The 25,472-nt window shown below is 34.0% G+C and overlaps 1 protein-coding gene across 4 annotated transcripts in view; it reads right to left on the bottom strand.

Annotated features, from left to right (window-relative positions):
- Positions 1-25,472, bottom strand: part of LOC129793995 (protein bric-a-brac 1-like) — a 153,330-nt gene that overhangs the window by 106,118 nt on the left and 21,740 nt on the right. For 3 of the 4 annotated variants that reach the window (XM_055834553.1, XM_055834555.1, XM_055834552.1), the window contains 2 exons: positions 6,342-6,620; positions 2,093-3,304 (listed from right to left, as the gene is read on the bottom strand). In XM_055834553.1, the coding sequence (XP_055690528.1) occupies positions 2,093-3,226 (1,134 nt within the window). In that variant the 5' untranslated portion in view covers positions 3,227-3,304; positions 6,342-6,620. Of the gene's footprint in view, positions 1-2,092; positions 3,305-6,341; positions 6,621-23,877; positions 23,898-25,472 lie in introns of those variants that run through there. The other variant, XM_055834554.1, reaches the window with a different exon arrangement.

The following is a 25,472-nucleotide window of genomic DNA, read 5'->3' on the forward strand; positions in this document are numbered from 1 at the left end:
AAGAAAAACAACACATAATTTTTATATTCATCCAATGGGGCATTTTGTGAGAAATTTGTATACAAAAATGTTTACAATTGCATAGAATAAACATTAGAATTATCTTTGTAATAGAGAGAAAAGGCGACCAACGAACACCAAAAAACAACAACCTCTCCTACTTTGCCTCCCATACAGACAAACCCGAAAAAAAAGAACAAAACCCATCTCTAATGGGCAATTTATTTTATTTCCTACACCCAACATGTTTAATTAATTAATTAAAGCACACAAATAATACAACTATTATCAACGAGCCACATTAATCAATTAATGTAAGCATTGTGGTTGTTTGTTTCTCGCTCATGGCAAATTCATGCCTTTTATTTTATATTTCTTTTGGTTTTTTTTTTTGTTTTTTGTGCCCACAATCGAACTAATTTTCCAATCGATTAAATTAACACATTTTTATACTAATAACAAAATTTGTTCGTTATCGAAATAAATTCCTTTTGCCGCACTTTTCAATATTATATAAACCCACTCTTTCTTGTCACCTGAATATATAGCGATAAGCGAGATTAATGTTAACGATAAAAAATATTTTAGGCGTTTTCTTTTATACCACCCAATATCACCTTTTGTTAAATATATATATGTATGTATAAATGCTAGATATTTCGCAATTATTTATTGGCTCAATGTGGAAAAAGCCCTGAAATGAAATTGATGTTTTTTTTTTTATTTGAAACTTGCACACGGCACTTTGTCTCCAAGTTTGTTATATGTATATTAGGAAATTAAAAGAGGTAGCCAAGGAGAAAAACATGTGAGCTTTTTTTTTGAGAGTTCTTGATTGAAATTTTTTTTTTTTGGCTGAGCAGTATAGCGTGGTGTGGGATTTGCTGTTTAATTCTTTTGGATTATATCAAAAATTTGGGTCTTCATAATAGCGTGGCTGTATCCGATAGATATGCTTAAACATGTGAGCTATAAAGCATTTATTTAATTAGAAAATAAAACTATAAAAAAAGCTTTTAAAATAGAATCCAAGAAGGCTTTTAGACTAAATTCAAAAATCAGTTTGACGTTATTTTTTTAAGTTGAATATTTGGTTGGTACTTTGACAGTTTATGAGCTCAATATTTATTATTAAATAAAAAGTTTTAGGAACTAGAAAAATAATTTTAAAACTAATTTTTTACATGTATGTTCTACAATTCTGACTTTGAAACTACATTTAGTTTATTTTTAATTTTTTTTTACAAATTCAAAATAAAATTTCCTCAAATCTTTAAACTCGTAGAAAGTTAGAATAATAATGGACCTTATTCAGCGACCAAAAAACCCTTGAAATTCGCTTGAAATCTTTATATTTCAGTACAAAATTTAAAGATTTCAAGGGTTTCTTGGTCGCTGAATTAGGCCCAATATCTTGTTAGATAACTTCCACACCTAAGCTATGATTTTACAAATGAAAAAATCAGTGAGAACAGCATTACATATTACCTCTCCCGGACTTACAGAGAGGTTAGGAAGGTCTAAGAAATGGGGTTCAGAGTGTCAAAACTTTCTTTCTAAACAATGAAATCAGCTTTACCTAAGAGATATAGAAGTTCTAACTTAAAAAAAAAAAACTACTAAATCTTATATTTTTTGTTCACAAAATAGAAACAAATAAATCTTAAAACCCGTAAAAGATAAAATAAAGGTTTGAATATCAACATTCATAAAAGTTTGATAATATGTTCCCGGAAATTCAACCCTTAAGAAATAAGACCAATACTCATTTTTTTCAATTCCTCCTTTATATACATATATTTTAACTATATGTATTATGCAAACGGTATCCCGAAGACCTTAGGGAGGGGTGGGTGTTAAAAAAAAAAAAAAAAAAAATGCAAACGGTATTGAAATAAAACTTTTCACTTAAGAAATATCTTTAGCAAAAAAAAAAAAAGAAAAAACTTTCTAGAGAGATCAACCTGAATGCAAAATCATGCGTCAATGGGGGGGGTGGGAGATGAAACCTCCTTCCCTTTTCATGAAATTCACAGAGTTGTAGAGTAAAGCATGTTCGGGATTATGGGAGAGAAAGTGAAAACAGACTCACCCTTTCTTCCTCGCGTATCATTTCGGCTATTCCCGGCTTGATTTCCATGTCGTCTGGATTGTTGAGCGCCAAAGACGACAACCCCATGGTGTCGAGGTGGGGTGGAACGGGGAATGGCATGGATGGCGTTGGGGTGGATGTTGGTGGGTGTGTGATGCTTGAACTTGGGTGATTTTGTATGGGTATGGGGGATGGTGGTTCCAAATTGTCAGGTGTGGAGGTGTCTACGGGACTTCCGGCGCCTGTCTGATTCTCACCAGTTAGCCAGCGTCTCTTCCTCCCACTCCTCGAGGTGCCAGCAAGATTATCACCACCATCGCGATTCTGGCCACCACTTGATGTGAGTGATGCACCGCCGGCACCATTGCTACTTCGCTCATGTACGTCAAAATCTCTCGCAAGACGTGGCTTTTTGATGTTTGTTGTGTCGGATTTGGTGGCAGTACCACCACCACCTGCCCCGGATGCAGATTGGTGGCCACCATTTGCGGAGCCAGGTGTATTGGAACTAGCCTGGACATCCTGGTCCCCATTCACATCTGCCAAACCACGAATTTTTAGCATCTGAGCCACCCGTAGGAGGGGTGCTATCTGATCCTGACTCACATTTATCTCCCCTTTGTACATGTACTCGACAACAGCCTTGAGCTCAGGCCATTTCACCTCTTTCATAATTATTATGGGATGCTGGCATGGATTATCGAAGAAAAGTGCCTGAAAGTAGGGACTGCATGCGGACAGTACCATTTTGTGGGCCTTAATTGAGTGCCCATCGCAGGCGAGTGTGACATCGACAAAGGATTCATTTTGTAGCAATTGGTCAAATTCACTCGTCAAATTCGATTGATAGCTATTCCACTTGAGACAAAACTGCTGTGGCTCAGAGTGATTCTGTGATGTGGTAGGTAGACTCGAGAATGATTGTTGCTCTTGGTTTGCCAGGGTGGCTGTGGTACCACCCGATTGCTGACCCTGCTGACAATTTGGATTGAGGTGGGACAATTGGGAAGATGAGGATGGTGTGGATGACACTGGTGGCACTGATGATGGGGTTTTGGGGCGCTGTTGCTGCTCCAACACCGACACACTTGCACTTGGTGATGGGATTTTCGGAGGTGGTGTTTCAGATGGCATCTTCACAAAATTCTTAGTTTACTTTCTTGAAAACACCTCTCTTTTAAGGGACACACACAATTTCTTCTCCCTTAGCACCTAATAAAAAATACCCTTAGCGTCACTTAGAAATCTTCAAACATTTAATGTTTTTTCTTAAGGGTGGGTTTTTTTCTTCCCTCAAAATAATCACACATCAGTTTTTTTTAAAGGTCTTTCAACTCTGATACGTTTATGGTATAGGTCCCAAAGTCTGTAGCTGACTTCTTAGACTTGTTTTGGTTTCCTTTCAATTAGCTATGATTCTTTTTTTTTTTAATTTCTTAATTAATCATCACCAGTTGTATTTCCTAGTTGAGGACTCATACAACAGATGTTCCAGTTTATTTTTTTGAGAATCATAGAAATCCATTCTGGAGGAAACCTAGAACTCCGAACTGATTTTACATATATACCCAATCAACAAAGCACAATTCGTCAAAGTTTTCCAATTTAAACGACAAAATATGTCCTCAGTCAAGAATAGACGGTTAATTCTGAACCAGTAACCCCTACGTCGATTTATATTCTTCTTTCATTCAAATCGGTAAACAATGCACATATTAGGGCCAGAGGAGCATCACAAACGCACGCGATGTCTCTAAACCATAAATCAGCCTCGGAATGCGTTACAAGTGCAATTTGTTCTCCAACGCGTCAATAACACAGAAGATTCAAATGGCAATAATAGAGTGTCTTTTTATTTTACAAACTCTCTTTCTCTCAAATAGTCTCTTCTGGGCAGAAAACTAAAAAAAGTCTATGCGAGTATGCAACGAGGGAGTCACATACACGATATCTGCTAAACGTCCCGGTTCACACTGAAAGCTATTTCGTATCTTGAGGCGTACGGCGTGTCTCACTTAGCGTGCACTACAGTGGAGGGATTAGCTCGTGCCCCATTCGGTATGGTATCGGCATAACATCGCAATTTCATCAACGTGCTTTCCATCTGACACTCCGTATTCCGAATGCGCGGCGTTGGACGTGCTTGCTGCACACATACATAGCGTCATGCCGAAAAGACGGGGAGTTATGTTTCTCTCTTCATGATCACGAGAGAGAGGGTAAGGTTACCACTGTAGTGGTAGCCTCACCATGCTTTTAGTCTAGCTATACCCCCACCACAGGCATTATTTGTCCGGCCTCCATCCACACAACGAAACGAGGTGTGCTCGCAATCGTACAGTTGGACACCACTCGCGCACACACCATTAGCGCCACAATGGGGATACATATTGGGGCCACGGCGTGGCGGGTGGAATAGGTACTGTCGGCTCTCTCAGGTGGGGGGCGGTGCTTTTACACAACAAAGTCACGTGGACGATGGAGAGCATAACACATACAGTAGCAATCAGCTGCTACTGCAACTTGTCTCGGCATCATGTAGCGAATTTTCGGGAGACGTACACAAAAAAAAATCAACGACATCTAAGATCAACTCCTTAAGACCCCCCATTCTCCATTCACCAGAACTATACTTCCCACCCAGACCACCCAATGGACTCACTCACCCTTGAAGCTACCACAATGTGGTTGAGAGAGAGTGAAGACATTCCTTGCTTGGGTTAAGATGATAAAAAGTGAATCTCAGCTTTTGATGTTGCTTTCTTTTTGAACAACAATTGAGAAATAGTTTTCTTTCTGCAAGGACAAGCGCGTGACCTCTTTGAAAAAAAATATTTAATATAAAAATGAAAGTAAAACAGAAAAGCTTTTTTTTCTTACAGGATCTCATTAGTAAAAAAGTGTCTTAGGGGTTAAAATACTATTGTTCTTTTTTTTTCAAAACGTTTCTGGAGAAATGAGTAAAATAACCGGATGATTCAGATTCCGAATTTAGTTTTTTAAGCTAGACCTAAGTTTTCTTAAACCAAGCTTCAGTTTTTGAAGCTAGGCCTAAGTTTTTTTTTAAATCTAGGCTTACGTTTCTTAGGTTAGGTCTAACAATAAGATTCTTTGGCTAAGCCTATTATTTTTAAGCTAGGCCTAAATTCTTTAAGCTAGACCTAGATTGTCTTACATCAAGCCTTAGTTTTTTAAAGTAGGATTTAATACTTTAATGTCAGTCTTTTACTGTTTTGGTTCATCTAAAAATGCATTCATCCTGGTTTTGAAAACGAACTAAGCCGTACTTAGCAATGAATTTCACCTATGGTAATTAAGGCTTTTTATAAGACGACCTAATAAAAAAGCTAGAAAAACATGAAGACAAACAATTTGCTGTATTTTCTAACTTTATTACGAATGCTGCTAAAAACTAAACGTTTCAAACCCAATACGAACCACACTGTATTCTAACTAACTTAAAATAATTCAAGTATATTAGGAACACCCTGCAAATTAGTGTGTAATTTTGTGCACAATAAAACTTTGTAAAATATAGCAATAATTCCATCAGAGTTCCTTCCCCTCTTTTGAGATTGCCATGGCTCCAATCCTCTGTTTAACTTTCGCAACACCCCATCTCCACTCACGCAGTAACTACGACATTGCCGACCCCTTCTGAATTGTCTGCCTGGCCACCCCTGTACCACCCCCCGTCAATTTGTCCACCACCCAAACCCCCATAGCACAATGTAATACGCGCGTCCCCGCCGAACCTTCAGATGCCGGAGCAGCGTTAAAAAAAAGCGCGCCATAGAAAACCACCCCGACACTCCCTCTCTGTGCATACAAACATTAATTTTTATTCCACGTTTCATTTCTTTTTGTCGTTAATAAACTCTTTTTTTTAACAGGGCGTCGTACGTAAACACAATATTTTATATTTTCTACCCCTCGTACAACCACCCTTCTCCCCAGATTGTTTCTAACCCTTCCTCACCATACCACACACGTCTGTGCTCCGAGCCCTGTTGACCGAACACACAGACTGGAGGTTTTGCGTCCACTTTGATAAATGCTCTTCATTTCGGAGAGTCAAAGCTTCTAGTCTGCGTGCAGCGTGAATTTTATAATTTTTAGACCTTGTAATGTCAAGCACCCCCCACTGTTTTTTTGGTGGAAAAAAGCTGATGTGTGATTTTTTTTGGAAATAATCCTCGCACCCCCAATGAAAAGTCTAAATTGTCGCAACGCAGCTAAGTCAACTCACCTGAGGATTCGTCTGCTCACAGAGGTGGTGTAACAACGGAAAAAAAGAGCTCTGCTCCCTAGAAACCTAAACCTGAAAATTGTATGGGAAAGGGTAGGGGGTGGGTATTATGAATAATAGATCACCAGTTGCCAGGAAATCTGATTGATGCTGGTCTGCTTCATAAATCAGGATGAGGTGTGTTGAGTTGCAGTACAGGCAAATCCAAAGAGGTAGAATGAAGAAAGTGTATAGATGTAACTTAGTTGGAAGATGTTTGTACTTGAGGACCCTGCATTTCTGGAAAAGGAATTAAAAAAAAAGAATAATTTATTTACTAATTAAAAAAAGTTCGAAAATGGTTAAAATTTTAAGAACTTTTTCATCAATAAAAAAACTCAACATTAAAATCAATTAACCTATAATTTAATCAATTCTATGTCGTTCTTTTAACTCTACATAGATCTTTAAAAACTGAAAAATAAAGCAATAAAAATTCTAAAACGGAATGAAAAAATAAAGCTCAATTCATATCATTTCAGGCCAGTATGCCAAATATGCAGGAACACTCAAATCTGCCTAAATAATTAAAATCAAAGACTAGGACACACATATATATTTTGGGAATCATCCTGCCTCCTTCTAATCACGAAAACATGAATACGGTAGAGTTGGTCATTATGGGGAATTTCGGCCATCATCCCCATAGTACCGATTAGAATTCGTCAGAAATGCAAATTCGCGACTCCACGTCCGAGCATCCTTTTCCACCCCACGCCCCTCTCGTTCGGGGGATTCTGCTTGGTCATTCCTACCATTCCACACCCCCTCTGGGTCTATGGCACTCGTATCGTGTTGGAACACACGAAATGTTTCTATTTATCTTATAGCAACTCAGCATGATCACTGGGAAGCTCTTCTCGTATTGATTTCACAGTTCGATGTTGATTCCCTACATGAAAATGTACATTTTGCCTATATACATATATAGGAAATTCACACACATGCCAAAGAGCCACCGTCTACAGAGCGCTACTTCGCGTTGCTTCCTCCTCGTGTTCTAACCCACTCCATCCATAGCATAATAGGGCGCATCCACACACACGATTCACAACCCCCATCGATGCTGTGTGGCAACTCTTCTACGAAGTAGAAATGCAATGTTACCCCATATATGGAGAGATGGATAAATGCGAAATGTAATACGCGAATATATCGGATATCTCTTGCTTCACCCACACCCAGTCCCCTACCCCTAGATGCCACTGACTCTTTGCCTGTGCCTCAAATTCAAATGCTACCCCTGTCGCGACTACCAATGTCCGTACAGACACACCAGAGCCCTGTTCTCTCGCACGCAGATACTGTCGAGGGGTGCTCAAGTTGACAAAATCACGAATGACAATTTCTATGGACCAGGAATGAGGAGTTGTGAATACAAAGGTTCAATCATATACATTGCTGCCATTACTGCATATTGAAGTTTAACAGAAATCTATGCTTTGATCCTTCTTTTAGTCGTAAATATTTTTTTCTCAGGGATATCTAAAGAGATAGAAGATTATGCGTTTCGTAGTTCAATCAATCAATCAATCAATCAATTCTTTATTCTCAATCCACATTTGATTTTTTTTACAAACTATTCTATACATTTTATTATCTACAAATTCAAGTATGTAGGTATTTTAGGTATTCAGTTATGTAGGTATTTTACCTGCTTTTTTCGTTTATTTTAATTTTTACGATTCTAGCCTACTTTTAATTACTATTATTTATTAAACAAAAAAAATAATGAAAAATTCTTTAACATTTAGGGTAGAATTTAAGTCGGTTTTTAAGTCGGTCTTAAGGTATTAGGTCAGTTTTTGTAAGTCTGACTTAAAATTTGTAAGTCGGCCTTAAAATTTTCAAGTTAATGACCATTACATTTTCGAAAATTCCCTATGTTTCGTATTCCTACATAGGTTCTATTTTTGTTAAGTCCATAACGCAAGGACTTCAAAAATCAGAAGGGACGATAACGGAAATTACTGTTTAAATCAACATTCAGTTTTTTAAGATAGGTCTAATTTTTAAACCTAGACTTAAGTTTATTAAGTTACGTACAAGTACAATTACGCCGAAGTTTTTTTTTTAAGCAAGGCCTAGATATTTCTCGCTGTGTTTAAGTTTTTTAAACTAGGCCTAAGTTTAAAAGACACCAGTTTTTCGGCTAGGCTTCAGTTCTTTAAGATAGGTCTAGATATTTTACTCTATGGTTAAATTTATTAGACCGGGAATAAGTTCTATGTTTTTTAAGACCAGATCTTTGATGTTTTAGATCAGGTATTTCAGGTTTTAAGGTTAGGTCAGACTGAATATTGATGCAAGACAGGATAGATTTAACCTAGTCAACTTTACGTCAATTTGCGGTTCTTTTATAATTCTTTTCGCCTATAAAACCTAATATAAAATTAAATAAATCTTTTAAATAATTAATATTAAAAGAAAAATATATTAATATTTGCTACGTAAAATGTAAAGATGAAGTTCACCCCTTGGAATTCACTCATATTTGGTGATATCTCCTGAGTACAGACATACCACATGTAAGGGACCGAGTGTGTAGTGCCTACGCGATCAAATATGGAGGCCGATGGGTAAATACATATATTTCCATTTTGTATCTTTCCTATTTATTGATATAAACATATTTGCACAAAACACTGCTGCAGACGCTAATTAATGTACGTTGGCATGTTTGTAAGGTGAACTCCGATATATGGGTGGGCAAGAATATGTGTCCAATACACATGAGGGGTATGACTAACTATATGGGAGTTTGAGGGGGTAGTTTCTCGCTCTCTCTGTGTGTGGCGAAAATCCACATCCACCCCCCATCAAATATCGTTGCATTTTGGCAGAGTGGGTGGAGCGCACATCAATGAATATATCTGAAGCTGACCAAGAGGGTGATTCAGCGAATGAGGCTGCAGTGCAAAAAAAAGGAAAAGGAATATTTGGCGCTGCATCGTACAATAGTTTGCCGATAAAAAATTTCAACAAATTCAATGTGGCTTTTTTTCGTTTATTCTCCAATGCGGGGGTGTATCGAATTTTCAGCGATATTTTTCCTTCTCTTCACACAAAAGCTTCAGATCGAGCACAATTTTTTTGTGTGCCGTATCTACAAGCATTGCTAAGGGGGGGAAAAGAGTTGTGTGTGTACTCTCTTTTTGGTATCATCTCACATATGTATAATTCCACTTTTCCACCGATAACGAACAGGAAAATTGATTATAAAATAAAAAAAAAGTTTCGAGCGTATGCGAGGGGTGAGAAAGAAAAGAATGACGGTAGAGGGTAACACACTATACATATACTAGATTGCTGGGTAACTTCCAACACCCCCCAACATCATTCGATGAATTCTGCACATTTTCACCTTCACCATTTCCTCTATGCCGCATATATAATATTTACATATTCCATGCTATGTATACTTTATAACTTTATGCTGAGAATCGGATTATTCTGTGGAATATTATAGCAAAATTGAATTTCTCTTCGATCACCCTATCGGTACAAAAGAGGGGTTACAGGAGCACCATCACCACATATGGGGACGATGTGTTGGAGGCAAATCACAAATCTGATACCGAAGGAGAGTCTCAAACTAATGAAATACACACCTCGTGTTTGAGATGAATTGTTAGGAATGATAAGAGATTATCATGGGGCTATGAGGAGAATCTACTTCCAGTTCACACTCTCTCTGAAATTTCCAAGCCATGTTTTCGCTCACAGCTTCAGGTCTCCGTACGGGCATAACACCCTACTTCATTGTTCCAAAATAACTCACCATCCTCCACTACTTTACATGGTCATCAATGATCACTAAGTACAGAGACCATTTCCTGTCCATGTACAATACGTTAACCTCCATCCGGGAAGGGTTATGCATTTCAACATTTCACGTGTAATAGGATTTGTATACCAAAATACCCTTCACAAAGCAAAATTGTGTGAGAAATAATAATCTTCTATTTCTTTTACAATAAAAATGTTTAGAAAATTAAAAAAAACTAATTTTTGAATAACTTTAACGGAAAAAACAGCTCACTTTATTTTTACAAAATACCCAAAAGACCAAGAAGGAAGCAGATGCCTTAAATATACATATATAACATAAAATATACTTCATGTGTATGCGTAGTGAACTTGAATTCTTATCAAATAAAAATTCAAATGGGGCCAATGATAATTCACGCACTAGTGACCTTATCAGTAAGTCATCGAACTCTATGTAATGTGTTGTACGTGTATGTGTTAAATACATACTTTTGAGACGTTTGACATCAATGTAGCCATATTGACGTACATATTTCTTATAGAAAATCAAACATTAAGCTTGTAAATCATTGAAAAATAGGGTTGATTTGATGACTATGGCATTCTATGTTATTTTTTTTTAATTTGGAAATTCAGTTCAGTCGTAAAAAAACGTAATTTTTGTTTTCCAGCGATGTTTTGTAATATTTATTACCATTTTCAGATTATTAAAACTTAAAAGTATTAACAAAAATTTACCAAAACGTCGCTGAAAATTGAACAAATTGTGTTTTAGCGCTTTACTTCAATTTCATGCTAAAAAATATATTTTTACAAGGGGTGTTTATTTGTCGAATATTTTGGTTTTTTAAGCGAATCATCCGAATATTTTCGATTACTTGAATATTTGACTTCACATGAACATCTCTTGCTAAAAACAAAAAAAAAATCCAAAAACGTATTTGGGAATTTTTGATTTAAATTTAGTCTTTTATGGGTTGAATTTACTACTTTTTAGTATTAATTTACTACTTTTCAGTTTGAATTTAGTCCTCTTTTAGGCTTTAACGATTTTTTAAAGTTTTGTTCCTCGATCATTGAAGTTTTGAGATTGGAAATTAAATATATATCGGTTTGGATTTAGTCTGTTTTTTTTAGGTCAAATTTAGTACTTTCTAGCTTGAATTTATAACTCTTCGGCCTGAATTAACTAATTTTTTTAAGCTTTGATTTTAGTCTTTTTTAGACTTTATGTAATATTTTTTAAGGCTTGTTTTATATCGTAAATATATATCATCTATTAAATTTAATAATATATTTTACATATTTTTTTAGGTAAAAGATTTATTAGCCTAACATTGTAATTAACACAATAACATATAATGCATTGCCCTTTACGACGATGCTATATTTCTACGGCTATCTCTTGTAGACCCTCTTGACTCTATGGTTCTCTCTCAGCTTCCCTCTTAAGGGTACTCGTGTGAAATATATTTTAAGTTTAGATGTTGGTACGAGACAAGAACACGTTGTTTGAACCCTATGATCGATTACAAGCCCATTTTAACTCATCTTACCTAATAATATTAATATTGTATGAACAAGGAAGAGTTGAGATACTCCAAAATTACCCTCTCTGTGCAAATGTATATATTCGATGTGAATACAACTTTCCCAGATAGCTAGTGAAAGATGTATTTCTCTATATCACTTAATGCTACATATATATGTATGTATGGAATAGCAGCGGTGTGGTATACTACATCTATGGAATGGAGTATAAGAAGAGAGAAAGACCAGACATTTGAGAAGTTCACTGTGAGAGATATACCACTTTTAGTTGTATTATTTATTTATGGGAGAACAAAATATATGTGTATATATAGCCCTCAAAAAGCGGGGGTGCAAGATGTCGCACATACATAATTTACAGATTCAGAGAGCTATTGATTCTCTTGAACAAATTCCACCTCCATCTACGGTACTATTTCGCCACCCCCCACCCCCGGCACACAAACTACTGACACCTCATCCACATGCCAGCCTGCCGGTGGTGGTAAACCAAGTGAGGGGGTGAGGGATGGGCCGAAAGAACAATGTATAATATTCTGGAAAACATGGAACTTTAAGTATAACTTGCAAGATTAACCAGTGATATAGACATAGAGCTTCAGGGAAATAAGGATTTTACATCCCCCAAAATTTTATCTTTGTTTCAAAATAAACTTTTGTATAATTCAGGACATAGTTCAAAGCTTTATCTTGAGAGTAAGTTTAGTGAATAGACTTGCAATGCTAAAGATTTTATATATTTAAAAATCGTTAAAAAGCTTTCAAAATCTACAAAAAGCATAGAATTTTTTTTCTTTTATCTATTGATTAGAATTTGAGAAATTTAGATAGACTAATTATCAATTAGAAAAAACACACACTCAACCCACCCCTTGTCCCTGCAAAAAATTCCATAAAACATCCATTAAATGGTGTAAAGTTAAAATTCGAAATATAATCCAAAAATCAATCACCTTGTTTACTTTGTGTTTTTAGCATCAAGATAGCAATTATTGCATGAATCATTAAAACATTAGCAATCATATTGTAAACTTTTTGGGGTATATATATAATATCAGGTATTGTACAATACATACATACATATATACCATTAAAACTGTAATAAAGCGAGGAGTAATAATACGATAACTCTTGGGTAGAATATTATATATGTGATGCTACATTAAATTTATAAATATTACAATATCTACACTCGGCATTTGCATATTTTATAGCCATAAGATAAGACAATAGAATATGTAAATTTTTCATCCTTGGAGCCACGATTTTCAATGGTATAACCAACATAAAATATTCGCTCTTATGAAATCATTTTCAGAATTCAATGAATAGTTGAGTAGGAGGGTCCAGGGAGAGAGAGAGAAGAGAACAAAAATATACATACCAAATGTTGAGAACATAGAATTTTACACTTATAAATAATAATTTAATTTTTTTTACGTCTGTGTAAATTTAATTTTTAAAAAAGTTACAGCCAAATTTTCATTGTGGAGAAAACCCCTTAAATGCAATTTGATGGAAAATCTTCCTGAAAGATATGTAGAAATTTGGAACATAAAGAGAACGGGGAGGAAGGCAGAAGTCAGATGGAGATGTGCATAATTAATCAGAGGAAAAACAATTGAGTCGCAAGTAAAACATTTCTCAATGTATGAATGAATAAAGTAGCAAAAATCACCGAAGATATCCCAACTATATAAGAGATGAAGAGCTGCAAAGAGATGTTGCAAGAAAAAGTTTCATTTCTCTCCACACTGCATTTACATATTATTTCTTCGTCCATTCTTTCTCCCTTCCCCCATCGTCTTCTTCCATACAACAATTTCCATTGAGGCTAGTGTAGTAATAACGATAAAATATGTTAAATTATCTTCTACTGAAGTAGCTAATGGTGTTTCCAATTCTCGTCTTTAACAATGTAGCGTTTTGGGATGGGATTACATGGAAGCGCGTAATATTCTACAATAGCAATACCATCCAACCCATTCCACACAACTTATATTCCACTAATCATTCCTCAATTAATAATATACCAGCTTTTTATAAAATATTTCTTCTTTTTTTTTCCTTTAAACAGCACCCCACCACCATGTGGTGCCTTTTAATTCAATCTCAAAGCATTTGAACGGGAGGGGTAAGAAAAAAAACTTACATCGTCATCATCTCAAGTTGAAAAGATATTTATTATAATATTTTCAGCTTTCAGGTCTTTTCTTCTTTATATATGTATTTTATAATAATTAGCCATGACTGGTTGAATTTGCTGTTGAAACCATCGAAAACATTGACTTACTTCTCTTTTATTTTTGGCTTTACAAATTCTACTATATGTAGATGTTAATTTAAAGAAATTATTAAATTGGTTTAATTTTGAAGACTACATAGGGAGATACATGCATTAATTTACGTAAGAATTAATATTATTTTTTGCAGAGTTCTGATATGATTAGTTTGACCCTTGACTTGAGTTTTTTTAAACCAGGCCTAATTTTACTTAAACCGGACTTCAGTTTTATTAACGGATATTAAATTTCCTAAGTCATGCTGAGGTAAAGTTAAGTGCATTATAGATCTAGTCTGTTTTAGCTATTAAAACCTTAGAAGCTTTATCTTAAACAATTGTAAATTGTAAATCACCTCAAAAAATGTGGGCTTAACTTAAAAACTTAAGCCTGACTTAAGAAAGAAAGCTAGGCCGTTTATTAAGCCAGGCTTATTTTTTTTAAGTCGAACCTTAGTTTCTTTAGGTCTGACTTTTAAGACAAATTCGACCTCAGTTTAGTCTGATCTAACCTTGAAACCCTAAAAGTCTGACCTTAAAAAAAACGTAAGTCTAGTCTACAACAAAGGACTGACTTTAAAAATTTAAACTTATTTTGAAGAAAACTGTAGTATAACTTAAAGAAGTTTATTCTGATTTAAAAAAAAACTCTGATCTGACTTAAGACGATTCCTCTTTTAGCTAAAAAATCGAAACTTCCTAAATTACAGAGTGTATACAATTTCCGATTTTTTTTAGTTTTTTGGTACTGCCGAAAATTAAAGCAAAAAAAATCGTGTGACCAAGAGAAATTCATCCTAAACCCGTAGTCCGGAGATCAAACCCTGAAATCCGAAATCTTCCGTAGAGGTTGTAACCCTACTTCAAAGTAATTTTAGAAGAAAATTAACAAAATAGAAGCATAATAATAAACATTAAAAAATATAGATTACGCATTTTGTGCATAGATATCTGTAATGTCTTCATGTTAATTAAAAACCATCCAACAACATAAAAAAAACTGTTGTGCATAAAGATTTAAAATGTGATTATCATAGAGTGGTCAAAGGTATTACTTATACAACATTCTTTGGAATTTTATCTCAAATTCCTTCCCCTCAATTTTTTTTCAACTCCCAAAAACTATTTAAGAGCACCGGGAAGAAAACTCAATTTCAGATTATATGTTGTATCATCATTTTAATATTTCTTTTACAAAACACCAACTATACATATACACACCACATTTAAGCTGATGAAAAAATACCTTTTCGCAATTAAGTGGTTTCCTCCTAATAAAATAAAACACAATTGTACTTTTAGTGCAAGACATAAAGTAAGATATCTCTTTCAGTATATATTTTGAAATTGATGGAAAAAAAAACACAGACAAAATATTAAAAGAGGGGGCGCACACAAAGGCCCCAAACTACTGTTTGGAACTGAAAACAAGTAGTTTGGAGTTACATCGTATATTTTGAATTGAATTGTATTATAAGAAAAGAATAAGATTCGATCGTTGATAAGGGCTCTAAATAAAGACCAACGCGGTGGAGAATTGGAGGGAAAAGCCAAAGGAAAAAATAGTAAAAACAGAACTCATTAAAATAAGCTGAAAGCGGCATTATTTTGAAACATTTAATTTAGACAAAAAAAAATGTGGATACATGTGTATTAGCTTTTAGTTTTTTTTTTACTACACCTTCCATCATCTTCTTTAGCGCACATAAAATTGGTGCTGCGTTACTTTGCACAATGGTAGCTCTATAGTAGATTTTTTAATTAATATATTTAAATTAGATTTTTCAACCATCTCCATATTCTCCGTGGTGAGTGGCAATAAAATTATTATAGCGCGTTTGTCTTGTTCCGGATGGAATAATTTTGACCACTTCTGAATAGGCCTCATCTCAAATATCATCATTTTTGATCAGTTCATCGCAAACATTATTTACATATGCGGTCGATGCTCAATGTGTAGCGAAGCTCTGTGCGGGAAAAAAATACACATAAACCCAACAAGAAGAAACTAATCGAAAAATGTGCCCAAAAAGAAAACAAATTAAGAAACATTCATCGATAATTCCATTGTGTGAACGAAAAAGTTTATTTAATTCTTTTTCTCGCAGACTTATTCTCCTCCACATGCTGGCTGAGAGACTTTTGCAGCACTTTTTGCTACTTTGTTGTCCGTAAAAGCCTCTGTTCGATGGAAATTATATAAATAGTTATTGAAAATCATCATCTTCGCAGCATACATCAAACAGGTTTGTCTTGGCTATTAATTCAATATTCGCCAAGATGCCAATTCTATTTGTGCCACATACTATTGACCACTTAATCGTACGTGTGTCATCATGGATAGTTTGCTGGGCAGAAATCCAAATTAAGTAATGAAAATTTAAAAAAAAAACAGTTAAATTGGAAAATTCATCGGAAAAGCAACATTTTTGCAATCAACGACGTTTCGAATTATTATTGAAAAACAATTCTTAAACTTTGGGTTTACAAAAGAGGTTGTAGTACACAACACCTAAAATGTCCTGATGAAGGTCAAATGAGAACCGAATACTCAAGAGAATTTCAACAATCCTATTTTTTAGCAAAATATCTATAATTTTTCAAGCAGCAAAATAGAAAAATTAGAAATCCTAATTTTTGACCAGGTATTGAAGTTGTACGACCATCACGTATCTTCTGATAAATAAATATAAAAAAGTCCAATATTTATCAATGCAAAGAGACAATAACAATAAAATATGCTTAATATTATTCAAACAATTTTAATTTCAATTAACTTATTAATATCCACCGCAGGATGAGTTGGACATCTAAAGCAAATACGGATGATACTTTGTATCTTCTTGTATTTATGATAATTGTAACTTCTATTTTTTCCCGTTTTTTTCTTCTCCACCTCACATTCACCTCCGATTGAGAGTTTCTTTTTTCTCAAGATTATTTTTATTTCTTCTCCGCACTCTTTAAATATGAATCTGGACATCAAACGTAAACGCGTGTAGATGAGGTACATGCGCGGGGAATAAATGTATGGAAAAATTATTATCTATAAAGAAAGATTCACAAAAGAAAGTTTCTCAGTGTCTAGTAGAGGCGGTGTGGGCTTGCAAAGGAGTTCAAAAGAATCCACCACAGAGAGATATTAGGGAATAAAAATAATAATGTTGAAATAGAGGTGAGAAAAAAAGTTCTTAAAGCGTAAGGGAGATTTATATTATAAGTTTATTCCGTTAAAATGTAATAAATAACATTAGGTACCTATCGTAATAACATAATTTGTAACAATTAAACGCTTTAATGAATGCTAGGATATTGTGTGTAAGCATGCAATACCAGCCACCTTTAAGTTGCTGGTAATGGACGTTGTTTTACAAACTTTCCGAGGTCTGATTATGTTAATTCCAGACGCACGCACAAAATGCCTTAATTTTTTTTTTTACTTCTTCTCCTCTCACTCACAAATATTCTCCCTCTCACCCAAAAACACCGCGCATATTATTCCAATGAATTTACACACATTTGGGATTTCATCGGATGGGAAAATCAACATTAGGTTTGGTGTTAGGGGGGAAAAGCACACGTTTGTTAATTTTATTAGAATTGAAATTTGCATTTTTTAATCGTCTACATAAAGTATTATTGCTAATTTTCACTTAAATACTGATTTATTTATTTATTTACTTAAATAGGTAATGATTGATTTTATTCTACAATTGCATACGCACATTGAAGCTCCAGTGTTTTAATGAATAATATTCATATTCATGTAGGGACCAAATTCACCTTCATTCTCTTATTTTACGCCTTTTATTTAACTTAATTTGTAAATAAATATAATTCTTTAAACGAAACAAAAAATATTTAAGCATAAAAGGTCAAATTATAGCAATATTCCCTAAAACTGACAAGTTTACCTCCACCTATATACGGAATAATATCGATCAATATTGTGTATACATATATAGTTTACAAAGTAACTCCCTCCTCTACCTTTTCTTAAGAAAATTCCCAATTAAGTTCCCGTGTATACAATTATTGGAAAATTTAATTAAATAAATATTTTGCACAAGGAAGACAAGTTGTGTAGGATGCCGAAGAGAATTTTAAATGATTCCCTTGCAAGTATTAATTGAAGGAAGTTCACTCAATTATTCAGTAAGTTGGACGCAAAAGGGGTTAAACAGAGCTTTACAGAATTCATGTTGAAGTGAATAAACATTTTGGACCAAAGTTTACACAACTAATGGAAATAAATAAATTACACATTGTACGTTATACGAGAAAATGTGATAAAATAAATATAAACTCCGATATTACATCAAATGTTAAGTGTAAAATGGAATATATTGTCGCTTGTTTAATTATTTATTTTCATCTGCTGCCATTTGAAATATCACTGCTAATTTTCTCACATTCACACACCTTCCAATATTATACTGATTTTATTAAAACACTGAAGGAAATATTTTTTTCACCCAATATCTTCTAAAACTCTGATACGATGCTACAAAATTTCCAAAAAAAAGGATTTTAATCAATTCATTTTTAAATGGGTACTAAATCATACTTTTTAAGAGAAAAACAAAACTGTGACGTAATTATTTACATTTTAAGGCAAATCTTTGAAGTATTTTTTTTTCCCAACTGAACCTAATGGAAAGTCTTTTAGGCGATTTTCAATCCCCTTTTGCTAACTTTACAAGAATACGCGTATTTCGATTAGTTCTGGAAGTTCTGAAAATGAGCGTTTTTCTTATAGGGAAAAGAATAACCTCCTTTCTATATAGAAAATTTCGACTTCATTTAATAAAAATTAAAAATTTCAAAGTATCCCAGACGAAGTCGAGACAATCATTTTGATACCAAATTTATCTAAATCTTTCAATCTGTTTAGTATTAGACAGATAACATACATACATAGATAATTCACGTGTACTGTATATATGTATATGTATACACAATGTACGACATTCATTACATAATCACCCAAACACATATAACCACCCTTTTTCCGTCTCGGTATGAAGAAGAACGGAATGAGAGCATAAAAAAATGGGGCAAGTTGCGAAGAGCATTTGTCATTGGGAGGGGGTGTAAATAAATTTTCCTTGGATATTTTGCATAAGGCGCCGGTCAACACTTCACGGAAATAGCAACACATACAGCATAAAAATCATACAGAGTTTTGCCATTTTACTCGGGGAACACTCATTTTCCGCTACATCCTCCAATTCCACACCCGCCGTGCTACATTCAACTTCATGCCGCACTTTTTTCCACCCCCGCCCCTATTTGATTATATCGCACCAAACGCTGGAAAAATCAAGGGGTGGCGCTACAGTGAGAACGATGGGAGAATTGCCCGCGAGAAACCGATGCACAGCACTTGCTAAAACCCAATTGTAATTGCATAGTAAAGCCAATATGTATGATCCCCCCTTTCGTATATAATATAGCAATAGCTGTAGCTTTACGATTGCCCTTCCCCCTCGTTCACACCTCCGTGTTGCGTCTTCGACGAGCATAGTTTCCACTGTATTGCCAACATGATTACAGAGTCATCGGAAGTTACACAGGGGTGGATTTTCAGAGTAAATGAAGGAAATTTCACACTTTTCATGAAAGATGAAAAATACAATTTTATTCCTTGAATTTTTCATGAAATTAAGGATTGTCTACGTTTGAAAGAAAAACCATTGGGGTTAATTTAATTTACTCCATTAAATACTTAATCCACCAAATCCATTCCTGGCACAAGCATACGAAAGTAAAACGAGGAATACCACCGTCTGAATGCACAAGTAAAGCATCGCCGCACCAAGGCGAAATGCACCCCAAACAAAAAAGCAATGAGGGTGTGGGTAAACTCCCTTTTTTATTTATATACTTCAGAAATATTTTTAATTACAAAACTACAATAAATTATTGGGTTGGCAAATGGGGGTGTGAGTTGGGTGTTGTGCAAGCTTCACCAAGTAAATCCAAAACACAAAGCTCCTAAGTGCAGGGAGTCACTATATAGAGCTTTTCACGCCCTCCCAAATTATTTCACCCCTTCATGGACTGTTCGCATTTATTCTTTATTTGCTCAGTGTTCTCCTTTTTTTATCCGGCGCCAGAAAAAAGTTCATTTAGAGGGGAGAAACATGGGTGAAAATGGAATATTCTTGGAGTGCAGACAGCAATGTATTATATTAAGCGTTAAACTTTCAGTGGAACCCAGAATATTTATAGCAATATTACATAGACTTTTGGGCTTTTTTCTTTGTATACATATATGACAGCTCCAATCATTCGAAAAACTATACAATACCCCATATTAATCAACTTTGTAAAAGGTGTTTTAATTATTCTTCACTCACAGTGTGGTTTCTTTAGAGTGTATGAAGTTTTTTTTTATATTATATTTCAACCCAATCAGCTGTCCAATATTCACTTTCTATAGAATGAACAGCATATACACAGAAGTTGAATGAGCGTGTTTATTACTTAACTTTTATGCTCCACAAACTTGTTCAAAATGTTTTCAAAACTTGCTACAATGTTGCGAATCCAACAGCATAAGACTCGCACATTTAGAAGACAGAGTACCTTACAATTCATTTATTTTATGTCTTTGCCCGATATTTCATAACTTGATGGGCAGTTAGTACTTCTAATTGTACATTTACACGAATTGGCAGACAAAGAAAAACACCTTGCACTGCTATAAAATCAATGGACCTTCTCCTTGTTGTTTACTTTAAATTACCTACAATATATTTTTATTCTCTTCCAGAACCTTGTTCTGTTTCACTGTGAAAAATCACAGCATTCTTAGTGTTCTCGGAAAAATATACTAGTATAATTAAAAATAACTTAAGTTGCTATTAAAATATTATTTTCTTCTTCATCTTCCCACGTTCTAACTTCTAACACTGATCCATCATCAATAAATATTCAATAACTTTTAACTTTAGCATCTGCGCCTCTTCGAAATTTCCCGGTAATCGAAGTTTCCAACAGTACCGGGTTAGAGAAACTTTAACTTATATTTTTTTTGTTCGTGTGATAATATTAGGTTGTCCCATATTTTTTTCCAATCGATAGATTCTGATATGAAACGCAATCTTTCTATGCGATATTTATTTGTTTTAGAAGTCAGTCAGAAGTTAGATTTTTCAGCGATGTGGGAGGGTTAGGCTTACAATCTTTATCAGTTCCCTGAAATAATTTGACATACGACGTTTCGAAGGCATAGTTCCCACTTCATCAGGTAAGTAAAATAGAAGGGAAAACTTTGTTACAAAATACAAAAATTAATATTAGACGTTTCTCCACTCTTTAATTAGTTTAATTTTTGTACTTTGTAAAAATTAAAAAATTAAAAATTAAAAAATAATTATTTTCAAACACTGCTCTATTTTTCTATATTTATTAGAATATGCACGTGCTGCACGAAAGCATTATTACACGTTTTATTTGAGTTTTTCTTTTTTTTTACGAAAGTTTTCCTTTTATTGAGAAATTTCCGAAACATAACAATTCACAAAATGTAAAATAAAATTTCAGAGCAATAAACTCGTCGAAATTGCATTAAATATCAGAATCTTTACACAGATTTAAAACCTAAGAAAAATAATTAAAAATGTTTGTGAATAAGTCCGGATTATTATGAGACAACCAAACGTAGCGTAACTTAGGAAATGTTAATCTGCTCAAGAGTTAGGAATTTATTAAATTTTGCAAAAATAATGTAATGAAATATGATTAGAAAAGAATCAGAACGTCCTTAAATAAATAAGACTCTAAAATGTATCTAAAAAAGAATGGCAACTAATATAGCAAGAGAGACAAACGTGCTTCAACGAATGTGGGAAGAAAGACGCGTCGAGAATGCTCGAGAATTTCTTTGAACGGTGTTTATTATAGTAAAAATAAATAAATAAATCATCTTGATGTTATATTTTCTCTTACTTTGTATGAAAATTTATTTATTTTAAATTTTAAATAAAAAGAAGAGAAATTGTATGTCCCTGTACTGTTTGCCGGTACTATTTTTTCTCAAATATTATATATGCATTAGTATTATTTTTTTTCGGTTCCTCTCCATTTGATTCCTCTATTGCGGTTCGATTTGTTTAACACATCAGCCCCATTTAATGTGTTGGGGCATCATCAATGGCAAAGAGTGAGAGAAAATCTCCACATTATTTAAATTACTCCTTTGAAATAAATTTGATGAATAAATAAATCAACGAATATGCTTTTAAATTCATAAACAACGTCTTTGGTATTACTTTTTTTTTACCATCCCCGATATTCTTGTATACAATACACACAGTTTTTACAGCGAAGAAAACTTCTTTCATACACTTTCACTGGTTCCGTCTTCATCATCCGCTGCTTATGGAGCAAAAACGAGTGTTATTGTATTCTTTTCATCGTACTCTTGTGTATATTTTATTTCTTATGCCGACATATAGAATATAAATGATACTTTGGAGATAACTTTTTTTTTTCCTTCTTTATTTCCCAGGAATCACAAATATTTTTCCAATTAATTTTTACAACCTTCTTCTGCCTCGTGAGTCCACATGGAGTTGTAAGTACTTTTTTTTTGAGAACATTTGTTTTTTTTGTTGAGATAATCTTATCGAAAAGCGAAATATAATTTTCCATTGTCTAAATTAATATTCCAAAATAACATCAAACATTCCCATGGCAGATGTAAAGCCTCACCAAGTGAGATGACGCTACAGATAAAATATATCTGAGTAGATTATGCGTCAATTCCACGTGGCTATTTTCTTCAGAGGCCATACAATAAAAATAACATGAAGGAGTGACTTGCAATACTCTATATCATCAACCAATGTTCAAAAAAAAGTTAATTTATTTTACGAGTTATCCACTTAAGAATTTTTTCGGAACATTACGCGATAATAATTTCCAAGGTGCTCCTAATAAATATTTTGATATAAATAATCTCCTATATAATGATTACATCGTACGTGAGGAAAAAACATGGTAAAAATAAAGTATTACCAAGAGAATTAAATAGTATTTTCTTAATCAATGTGGAAAGTATTATACGGATTTTCTATCGTGATGATTTTATTTATATTTTTTTTATTTATTTGTTTTACTAAATTATTGAAATTTTAATTTTATCTTTCGTCTAAGGAAGCATCTCATAAAACAAAATAAAAATAAAAAAAATATCTAAAAATTAAATATCTTACAAAACAATTAATTAAAAAAAGGCAAAATCCAGGTAAAGCGGTGAAGGAATTCCGAAATAAATATATAAGCAACTTTTTTTGATATCTCGGCAAGGAAAAAGACCATTTTATTTGTCTTCCTATCAGTTTACCTCAAAATTGTGTGATAATTCTTGGAACATGCGACCAATTTCTTCGTACATTCAACTGAACCCCCTCTTATCATTGGTTCGAATGATTTATTTGCTGTTCCAATCAATTTTCGTTAATGTTTATAGAGAAAAATATAATGTATCAATTTATATTTTATATAAATTCTCAAGAAGGTAAATACCGGTAAATACGATGAAATAAAATCGTATAAGTACATAAAATGAAGGTGATTTTCCCCAAAAAAATTCCCCGATATTTTTTATCACTATGTGTACTTATAAAATATATGTAGGTATTTATATAGTAACAAACATAACAAGTCTCTCTCGACAATTTTTGAAAATTTGTGACATCAATCATGAGGAAATATTCGAGAGAGAGAGAGAAAACATTCCAGAGAGATATTCCAATAAATTCAGCAAATTAATATATTAGTGGAATGGGAAATTTGAGAGTCTTCCTCAAAGAGCAATTTATGTGCACATCCCGCAAAAAAAATCTCCGTTCCTCATGAAAAAAAATCTCTACACAACCTAACCTTCCCCGAAAGTTTCTCGCTTGTAGCAACATAGAATGCATCAGCAAGATTTGCATGAGAGCCCGGGAGTTGCGAATGGAAACTGAAATAAATGAAACAGAAAGCAATCAATCAGTTAGTGATTGGAAAATAAACTCCGCCCATTGATCAAAACCACAGCAATAGCCACAACTATACACAATTTTTTTTTTCATTTAATAGTTGCCCCCCATTTTTTCCCCTCTCTCACTCTCCATGAAACTCCATAATTTTTACATCCACCAGTCTTGATGCTCATCTTCCATCACAATTAACTGCAACGTTCATATGAAGGTTAAACACATAAATGCATGAATATGATTGTTTTGCAACCGACTTTGATTGTTATGTACCTGCGTACCTATGTATTAATAGAATTCAAAAGCATAATTTAAGTTATCAATTTTAAAATTTGAAATAAAACATGTGGTGTCTGCTTAAGTTTCAATGCAGATTATGTGCATATGCTTTGAGTATAGCCTGCTTAAGTATGCTGGTCTGTTTTGATTATACATATGCTTCATGTGCATACGCTTCATTAGCATATGTTCTATACGTATTCGATAAATCTGTAGATCTATGCATATGCTTCATGCTTTATAGTTCACACCTCAAATGCCTTATGATGACATATGTTTCGTGTATGCTTTATGCTTATGTCACATACATGCTTTCTGGACATATGCTTCATTCCCATATATGGACTACTTTCTGCCCATATGCTTTGTGCGCATATGCCACGCGTTTATGTTTCACGCACATGTGCTGTTACAAATTTCTGATACTCATATGTAATATATGTACTTCAAGTGTACGCTCCATGCCAATACAATTCAAACTAATATGCGTTAAACACATATGCTTCAAATGCATATGCTTCATATGTATTCATTTTATAAAACACAAATACTTCATGTACACATGCTATTTAAAAATATATTTTCATCACGTGAATATGCTTCATACGCATATGCTTTTTACTCATATTCTTCATTAATTTTTATAAGGACTAAAATTCAAATTGTAGCGTTTTCCCGGACAAATATATAACAATTAAAACACTTCTGATATCATTCTAATAGATCTAATTGGAAAAAAAAAGAACCAGCAAAAACGTCGAATAAGTTAATCCATTCCATAATTGGCAGAATAATAAAAATTCATGTTGTGGCAGTGCAGCAGGAGAAAGAAGTTATATACCTATTTGGGTAGGATGGTGGCAGTTGCCGCTATAGCAGAGCAATCGGAGGAAATATAATTTGATTATTGTAAACTAATGGGGAGACAATAGAAGCCAGTTATACACCGAAATCACATGTTATTGAGAAAATTGCAACAAAAACCATGAGACTGGGGTGACCTCCTCACCCTAAAAATGACTTCTGATACCAAACACATACCAAGGGGGGTTTAGGTGGGATGGCAAAGTTGGAGAGGAAAGGCATAAACCATGCAAGTTGCAAGTACCACCACATCCATTTGCCACCTCCTTCATTTGGTTTTAGTCGCAACTTCCACGTTGGCTACATACAAACATTATAATATATACACTAGCTAGTGGGGCAAACTAATACAAT

This window comes from Lutzomyia longipalpis, chromosome 3, assembly GCF_024334085.1.
Source record: "Lutzomyia longipalpis isolate SR_M1_2022 chromosome 3, ASM2433408v1".
Classification (NCBI taxonomy): domain Eukaryota; kingdom Metazoa; phylum Arthropoda; class Insecta; order Diptera; family Psychodidae; genus Lutzomyia; species Lutzomyia longipalpis.